At 48.3% G+C, this 9,441-nt stretch overlaps 1 protein-coding gene across 1 annotated transcript in view; it reads left to right on the top strand.

The window, feature by feature from the left end:
• The first annotated feature begins 4,196 nt into the window (after positions 1-4,196).
• KCNH5 (potassium voltage-gated channel subfamily H member 5) overlaps positions 4,197-9,441 on the top strand; it is a 160,209-nt gene continuing 154,964 nt past the window's right edge. The window contains exon 1 of the mRNA XM_056347502.1: positions 4,197-4,407. Within this exon, the coding sequence (XP_056203477.1) occupies positions 4,335-4,407 (73 nt within the window). The 5' untranslated portion in view covers positions 4,197-4,334. The remainder of the gene's footprint in view (positions 4,408-9,441) is intronic.

Here is a 9,441-nt window from a genome sequence, read left to right as displayed (position 1 = left end):
ACCCTGAATGCATCCTAGGCACACGATACACAGAAAACCTTAATTCTTCCTAATTCCTGTGTGCTTGACGCAGCTATCCAACCCTCTCTGAATGCTGTTGCCTCATGTAAGTTCTGCATCCCTTTGCTATGAACTGCCAAAGGGACTAAGGGACAGGAGATCCACAACCTCCATGTCTAGTTGTCCAGACTTGCACAACTCAACAGAGAATGAAGAATTCTCATTGGTGCCAAACCAGATGCTAGCAAGTACTTTGTCTCTTTTTTTATCAATATTTTCATCAATATCATCTATTCATTTTCCATCAATTTTTATACCAAAAGCAACAAGTTCTGTTAATTTTTTATTGATTTGATGCCTGTCAAACCGCTTTTCCAAATTTCTAAGGGGGGGGGGGGGAGCAAATGACAAAAAAATAGGAAAGAAATGGTAATTTATTCCCTCTCTCCACTTATTTTTTTCTCCTAAGTATTCTTTCTTGCCATCACTAGCTGTTGCTATGACCAGAGGTATTTCCTCCTTTCTGAAGGCTACTGCCCAAACAAGATGAAGAAACGCTGTCACATGTATAAGCTGATCTGATGGCATCCCTTCAGCAACCTTCAAACTCAGATTCTACCTGCATGGTAAAAGGGTCAGTGGGCTCACAGACACTTGCAGATTTCTGATGAGTCCCACACACGCTTCTTGGGTGGTGTTTTGGAGCCAGTAAAAGAGAATTGACCTTACAGTCCTCCCTGCAGAGAAGAAAGGGGCAGCATGAGCTCACCTTTGTCTCACTCCAGTTTCTGACAACAGGTGTACTTTAACCATGGAGAAAGTTTTATTAAGGACCTCATGCCTCACAGGTACCAGACACGTCTTTTTTATCCCTCATAGATACCAGACAAGTCTTTTTTGTCATATTGTTCTGTGCAGATTCTCTGGGTTTTAAGGAGTGAAGTCTACCTGCTTTTCCTGCTTGCTTCAAACATCTCCCTCTGTTATCTGTTTCCCACCTGAGCCCTTGTTTCAGCAACATGCCTGTAACTCATGAGACACAAATCCATTGGAAATCAAACATTGCTGGTTTTGGAATTCATAGACCAGTTTATACAAATCATGTTGTTTATAACCAAAGCTTGTGGTCATTTGGTTTTGATTTTTAGAATGGGAAAACTTCTGTGTGCACCTGGCTTAGAAAACAGCTCTGAGCCTTGCCAAGCCTATCCCATCACTCAGTTCTGTTCACAGTGGTTTTCGACCTGTGTGTGTGTGTCCTGGGTGCCAAGGTGGTCCCAGGGAACCTGACTCGCCCTATTACATACAAATACTGAAAGCAAAGGCAATGTTGTGAATCTGTTCAGCAGCTCAGATGTTTTAATGACTCAGGCCACTGGGGTGGATCAGTGCCAGACCCGTTTACGCTGGCCTATGCCTCCCTCCTCTTCTAGGAGCCCCCTGAATCCCAGGTGACAATTCTTCAATTCATAAATTCACAGAAGACACATGTAAAGTTCTGTGCTGCGGGTAAGAACCATTTCTGAAAATTTTAATAGTCCCTGAGGTAAAATAATCCTCTTCTGTAAGTTTCGATTCAGAGGGTCAGCTCTTCACCAGATGCAGACGGACTTCATAGCACGCACACGCTGTCTCCACTTGCTGTGGGAGTCAGTGCTTGCCCACCGCTCAGCGGACACAGGGTGTTGTGCCTTTCATAGAAATACCAGTAAAGAGGTAAATCACCCTGAGCAGGAGTTTCAAATCTCAGAAGAAAAGAAACGGTGAAGCAGCAGAGGAAAGGATCATGATTACCTTTTTACCCTGGTACAGCAATGTGTTCATTCCTTTTTAACCTTTATCCTTTTAGGGAAGGAAAGCTAGTTCTTTGCTTAAAGAAATAAAGTTTGAAAGCTGGGAAGAAAGAATTACTAGGAATCTGCTGATCTTCCATCAGGAATGTTGTTACATTTAGCTTAGATTTTTTTTTTTTTTTTAACGTTTTAACAACTAATTCCCTAAAACTCAAACTGTGTTGACTTACCTGTTCTGGGATAAAACAAAATAATGCATTTTGAACCACCGTGGATTTTCTGCCACATTTAAGAACAAACAGCTGGTTGAGACTAGGGTATTTTTGATCTGGAAGGAAACTGCTTAGCTGCCTTTTTCCTACTTACACTGACCTCGAACCCTCCTGACAGCTTTCTGCATGGTGGCTTGAAGTTGTTTCCAAGCACTATTTGAAGATCCCCAACCGAAGACAAGAGTCTTTGCAGCACCCAGTTTGCTTTCTTTATCAGACTCTTCTTTTCAAGGTTATCTTTAGCATCATCCAGCATTTCAGGGAAAAAAAAGAGGTGTCCTCTGGAGTTTTTTTGCTACCTTGATGTACAGGCAAGCATCCCACAACATGTCCTGCCCTTTCTACCCTATCAGACATCTGTGACATTTAAAGATATGTTTTTTGGAATTGTCCTGTTCCATAACCTATTGTTTAATTAGTGCCACTGGAAATACAGCGGCAAAACTTAATACTGGGATCTGAAGTTGAGGACATAAGCAGGGCATGCCTGGCACACCACAATGGAGAAGTTAAGTAGAAAGGGTAAACAAGAAGGGGTTTGATAGGTAAATCAAAAGATGGGGCAGTGAGGGCCGGGGGTAAGTAGGCAAATCTGGGTTACAAAACAAGGACAGAAAAGGAGTAGCATTCAAACTGGGTGGAACAGAAGGAATTGGGGAACAGAGGTCCTGGCAACACTGTCCAGACAGATCAGTCACACAGTATTTGCCTGTGCACACACATTTTTATACGGCTGTTGCTCACATGAAAGAAGCGAAGGTGTTGCTGTCCACCCGCCAGTTACTGGGAGCTGGATTTCCCTGCACTCAGCAGGCACATCTTTTAAACCACACGACTCTAAGGAAAGCCCTGAAGATTACTGGTGGGGAACCAGTAAGTGTTTGACAAATAGGGTCTGGTTCACCTCTCAAGCCAGTTTTCTATCAGCATTCACAAGCTGATGGCAATGGAGCTGCTCCTGATTTGCAGGGGTTAAATGAAAGCAGAACCGGGTCTTTCCCCCACAGCAGCTGCCTGGGTGCAAGAGCTGACAGCAGCTCTGGTAACAGCTCCTGGCGTGGCACAGATTTTAAACACGCGCTTAACTTTAAGCAGAGGAGTTCAGGTGACCTCAGTGTGACTTGCTGGACCAAGACCTAAGCACAGGAAGGAGGAGGTGCTGAAAACAGGCTGGAAAAAAGAAATACTTGATTTTACCACGGTGGAGTAATGTTGTCTGGGAGAAGCACTGCTGCTTGTGCCAACTACAGCTGGAGTGCACAGTGCACTGGGAGATGCTCTGCAGGGCATACTCCTGCCCCCAACAAACAGCCATTTGCCATCTCTTCTCTCCTTCTACGGCCCTCTCTAGTCTGTAGCAGCATGCGAAAGGAGCAGAGGCTCAAACAATAGGTGGAGAAATTACTTCCAGGCTTCCACTGCCCACACCTTTAACAGGCACTGTCCGAGCGATGGCAAGGCCGGCTGGGGAAAGGCGGCTGGTGCCTCACCGCACTGGCTCAGCTGCTCCTGCGGGGCTCCGGGAGAGGAGCAACACGGTGGAGCTGGGGCCCTGAGCAAAACGCTAGAAAAGAGGGCTCCGGCCCCAAAGTGGGCTCCTGCTGCCCGCCCCCCCCCGGCAGCCGCTTTCGCGGGGAAAGGGACGAATCCGCCAAAAAAACGGCCGAGGGCTTCATGCGAGGCTGGCATTTGACACGTTACCTCGCACTTCGCCGTGATCGTTTGTGGGCAAACTGCAGCCCCCCGCCCCCGCGAGCACGGAGCCCCCGCCGGCTGTGCTCCCCCAGCCCCCCAGCGGGAGCGCCGGCCGCCAAACCCCGCTGCAGGCGGCAATGCCGGCGGGGCGGCGTGCCCCGCGCAGGGGGCCAGGGCAAAACTTCGCAGGGGTCCCCGCTCGGGGCCAGCCAGGGGCCGCGGCTCGGCGGGCCACGGCGCGGGGCGCGACCCCCGCGGGGCTGCACCCGCCCCCCCCGCGCCACCCCGCCCCCGCCCCCGCTCCCGCTCCCCGTCCCGGGGCCGCCCGGCTCCGCGGCGGGGCGGGCGCGCAGGCGCAGGGGGGGCGGGCGGGCGGCGGCGCTCGGCGGTGCCGTGCGCGGCGCGGCCCCAGTCCGCGCTGCAGCCGCCGCGGGGGCGCCACTACCATGAGCGGCCGCGGCCGCCCCTGCGCGACTCACGGGCACCGGGCGCACCAGCCGCCGCCGGCCCCCCCCCGCCGCCGCCGCCGCCGCCGCTGCCGCGCACCCCCGGCCCCCGAGCCCGGCGCTGCAGGATGCCGGGGGGCAAGAGAGGGCTGGTGGCACCGCAGAACACCTTCCTGGAGAACATCGTCCGGCGCTCGAGCGGTGAGAGACCCCCCCCGTCCGTCCCTCTGCCCGCCCGCCGGCCCCTCGGCGGCTCCCGGGGCGCGGGTGGCTCAGCGCCGGGGAACGGGGCTGCCGTGCCCCCCGGGCTCCGCGGGAGCTGCCCTACCCGGTCCTGGCCCTGGCCCCCTCACCTCTCACATCCTTACCGGTACTCCGCGTCTGTACCTTTTTTTTTTTTTTTTTGAGCCACTACTCATCATTTACATGTCTAACATCTTCTCCGCTCGTCGGGTCATTTCCCCCCTCCCCCCTTCTTGTTCTTTAGTTCTCTAGCGATTGGGCTTGCAGCCGTTTTCATTCAGGATTTCCAAGTCTTTGCAATTCTGTGACACTTTAAAGTCCGTGGCAAAGGTACTGGGAAGGAGGATGAGGGAGTGATTGTGATTCGGACGATGGGAATCCTGTGGCAGAGCAAATATGTAGAGAACTTGCTGCAGCTGTTTGCCTACATCTCCTCTGTTTGGTGAATATTTACAGGACTGGTTCAGGACTGCATGGCCATCAAATTATTCCTTGCTGCTAGAGTTGCTGTTAGCCTTTCATCCAGCGCAGAGCCCTGTGCTGCAGGCAGCTCTGTTAAAGTTACGGTGTGGTTGCAGACCACTGGCTCTGTAGGTGTGTTAATGTAGATGCTGCTTTAGGCAAGTCTTGTGCTAGTCACATTCCTTTTTTGCCCAGTCTTTGCACTGGCACATAACTACTGAAACATCCAAGTGTTCGCCTAAATGAAGTCTAGTCCAGTAAGAGACCTCGGCTTTGGATTTGCTGAAGGATATCTCCTTGGCCAGCCCAAGTTCAGGGCGACCTGGCCGTACCAGGGCACTGCTGTGCCAGCGTGCATCTGGGGACCGAAATGGGAAAGGTGGGCAGAGCAGACGGCTGAAAGAAATTGCCACATGTGCAACATCGAGATGCTAATGTGGCATGGGATCGCACCGAAAAGCGTTCCCCTCCACCTTTCTTTCTGGCTTCACCTCACGTTCACACTAACATGGTCTGGTGTGCTGGCTTGAAGTTGATTTTGATGGCAGGTAGTGGATTAGCGTTTCATTGACTTCCACAGGCGCAGGAGTGGGATGAGGACTTCGGAATTTGTTTTAAAATACTGTGTATTAAAATGTCAGCCTTGTGTTAAGCCGTCAACCACTTTTGGGGGGGCTTCCTCCCTCTCGCGTTGCCTGTGTCAGTTTTGTGGTTGGCAGCTGACTCTCTGTCCACCCCTGTAGCTGCACAATCACTAGGAGCTATTTTCCCGCAATAGTGTATTTATTTACCAGATTAAATGTAAGCTTAATTAATAAGGGTTTATATAGCACTTTCCCTCTGACAATTTCAAAGCACTGGGTGGAATTTAATTACACTTCACAGCTCCTTGTGGAAGAGGATACACAGAGGCATTCCCAACCTGTTCTTCGAATTATGGTATAAATGGGAGCTTGGGGCATCGCAGTTTTTTTCCCAAGGTCATGCAGCAAGCCGGTGGCAGAGCTGGGAACATGGTTTGGGATTGCCATGCTTTTGTATCGTGCTCTAATTAAATCACATGTCCTCCCTGGTGAAAGCTCAGTAAAACTTTTGAGATGTCAAAAACTGGAAAACCTCATAAAGCTTTCGAACGTTACTTTAAAAGCATATATCCACCTCCAGTTTTTAACCTGGTCTGATTGTGGAGCATAAATCATGCTGGTTATTCGTTCTGCTTTTTCTCTGCCACTGATGATGCCTAAGCATGATGCTACAGAGCCAAATCTGCCCTTTTGGATCATAAAGCCAAAAGTGGATTGGGAATTTGTTTTTGACTTGTGTAGGTGGTCAGTGTTGTGCCCTGAAACATGATACAGTTCTTATTTTTGTCATCCAGGTCATAACAGTATTTGTCCTTTAGACAAATAGTAATTTTCATTGGATTCATCACTGTTTAATCCAAAATTAATGGTATCCAGTAGGCCAAATCCAGTTCAAGTATCTCCTGACAGTGCTCAGTAGAAGGCAAGGATTTGGTCTGCTGGCAGTGTGCAGGGTTTTGTTTTCATATGTGGATTCCCCAGTTTCCAAGATTTTTTGCTGACAAGTTGAGGTACAGGATCAGGGAAAGTCTGATGATTATTTTTTAAAATACATCTTCAGCATGCTCGAAAAAAGCCCTTCTATCATCTTTTTGGGTTAAAGAACATTTTTTTAGAGATTTCTCACATTTATGCAATCCCATTGCGCTTCTTGACCATAAATCTCCTCTTAACCAGGAGAAGGTTTGTAGATAGAGGTAATATCTTCTATTGGGCAACAGGTGTGGCTGGACAAATCAGACAGGTATTTCAGCAGATGATAGGCTCTTCTTCAGGTGGAATGGAAGCAATGGTTTCAAAATGAAATGTAGGTGGAGACAAATTACTCCGAGTTGCCAGAGATGGGTCTGAATAACAAAATTTATAGACAAAACCACAATAATTTTAAAATGCGGAAAGTCAGAACTGGCATAGTGGGAACACTATGAGCAGACTAAGTGTGGTGGCCAGCCTGGTGTTAAAAATATATTCAATTTTCAGCATTATTTAAGCATTTTCTGTTTAGGAATAGTGTGACCCTTTCCTTTTCACCCCAGCTTTGGCTACAAATCAGATTAAAATTGTGGGAGAAGCGCTCATGGTCAGTCAGTCCTGAGCAAAGCATCAAAGAGCTGAGCAGAAAGGAACAAAGTGACTGTGGCTCTTCTGCCCTCCATATGGAGGGGTGGGATTTCTGGGATGCCCTGCCACACATTCCTCTCCTAGCCAATGCGTTTGGGAAGGATGGAACGACTGCTAAAGTAGTGGTGGGTCTCACAGTGTCCCTTTGCCCAGGGAACCTCTCTTTTGAGGCGACTTTACACCTTGGAGCTTGTGAAGTGTTCTAGAGCAGCAGCATACTTGGCTTTTTGGACAGCAGCAGGTTCCAGGTGCTTCCCAAAGCGTTTGGTGGTGGACAGTAGCCTCTAAGTTGCTTTGCGGGTTCTTTGCCCACATCACAGCTGAGCTCCACCCGAGGAGAGACAAAGTCTGCGGGGAGAAGCGGGTTCTGTTGTTAGATAACTGCTGCAGTTGGTAAAAAGGGACGAGCCCTTAGGACGCGCAGACCTATCCTCAGGGTAATCCGAGTACGCTCTTTGCAGTCTTTTTTTTTCCTCTTAAAGCACAGTGAAAATACATGGAGTAAAGGTTTTATCTGAGGCTCACAAAAGATTGATACAATCTTGCCACAGCCTTGACTGTGCCCTGGATCTTAAGAACACCAGGTGTTTTGCTGAGCTGAAAGAAGTAGTGTTTTGTGAGAGCTCTGGGTTAAATCACATGAAGGTGGCTGCCTTTTACTGCCGTTAGTAGTTTGGACTTTTAATAAGGGCCTTCCTTAGGGCAATGTTCTCTCTTAAGATGTTCTCAGTGGTTTGTGCCCGTTATTACTAATGTTATTGGTTGCTTCTTCAGTATGTTCAGAGCTCTTGCTGACACTGACCTCGGCTCAGTGCTGCGGAGGTGCAGAGCGAACAGAAGCGGGCAGGGCTGGGCTTTGCGGACCTGGCCCACGGGCAGGGCGATCCGGCAAGTCGAGCCACATGCACGGGGCAGAGAAACGTGTCTGTCTTGCCTGTCCATCCTCACCCCTCGCATATTCCAGCAGCAAAAGAATTCAGCTTGTGTTAAAGGTGTAATTTGCTTTTGTGGTAGAGGGAGAGTTTGGGAAAAGGTTAACTCCGGGACTTTGCGGCATTATGCAGTAAGAAGTGCTAACAGCCTGGAAGAAGGGCTTAATTTAATGAAAGACTATATGCAGTCTTATCTATATGACAAGAGTCATCGTTATTGGTTATTGCTTCTGTTGCAGTAACTCTTAGAAGCTTTGTCGGGAAAATGAGTCTTTCAGGTCTTTGACAAATGTATTTTGACACTTGGGCTGAAATCTCTGCTCCCAAAGGCTTACGTGGGAATTTTACCATGAACATTAATGAAACCAGAACTTAATTCCCGGCCTTTTTCAGCTTTGTGCCACATTCCTACAAAGCAGTTCCTTTAAACAGAGCTTTATGCCCTGCTGGGTCCCTGTGACTTTGATGAGCGAAAGGATCAGCCCTGTTCACAGGTGTCAAGGCAGGTTGCCCAGGAAGGGGGAGGGAAACAAGGGTCACATCTGTAGCACTAAGACTCCTTTTTCATTTTTATTACACTGGCACTATAGCTAAAATAAGTGTTGTCCCTCCTGTCCTTCTTACTAGCCCATGTAGCATACCTGGTGTCTTACAGGCAGGGTGACAGAACACTTGTACTTTTGGCACATGATACACGTAGGCTTCTCTCCCCTAAATTAAAACAAGCTGCGTTTTCATCTGATCCAAATTAAGTTACGCTGCAGAGAGAAAGTTCTTTTAACATGTTACTTCAAGTTTACAGAGTGTCTTGTCATTGGGGATCCTCTGAAAAATATGTGGAGGTCAGCAGTTCCCTAAATCTCTTTTAAAGACACTATAAACTGTGGGGTGAAAGTTCCCATCCTCCAGCTGATGGACTGCAGAGAAGTTACTGAACGGATGACCGAGGAGGTTATGTCGTTAGGGATTTCTCTGGCATCTGAAGGCACAGGGTGCCTTCTGCAGCTTCTATGACTGCAGGGGTCCTGCTGATATGTAAGTCAATGCTAAGTGGGTTTTTACACTAAGAAGCATTACTAGATGACATTTGCGAGGAGTTTTCTATTGCAAGTGCCCTGCTTTCCTTACTTTTCAAGTTGGCTTGCTGAATGCAGAAAAATTCAGCACAACTGACTGCTGCTGAAATCGGGGGAGTTTTTATATGTGGTTTTGTTTTGTTTAGGGTTTTTTTTGGTTGCTTTTTTGTTTGGTTGGGTTTTTTTTGATGCTTATGGCAGCTCTATACCATTGTATTAATTTAGAAACCCAAATGGTGCCATATCATTAGCTAAAGGAATAGCTGGATTTCCTTGAGGTCTGGTCAGCTATTTTGTGTATTGTGGGTGGTCTTTTCC

Source organism: Falco biarmicus, chromosome 7 (genome assembly GCF_023638135.1).
Source record: "Falco biarmicus isolate bFalBia1 chromosome 7, bFalBia1.pri, whole genome shotgun sequence".
Classification (NCBI taxonomy): Eukaryota; Metazoa; Chordata; class Aves; order Falconiformes; family Falconidae; genus Falco; species Falco biarmicus.
Note: the sequence above shows the minus strand (reverse complement) of the source record. Positions and strands in the feature narration are given on the sequence as shown.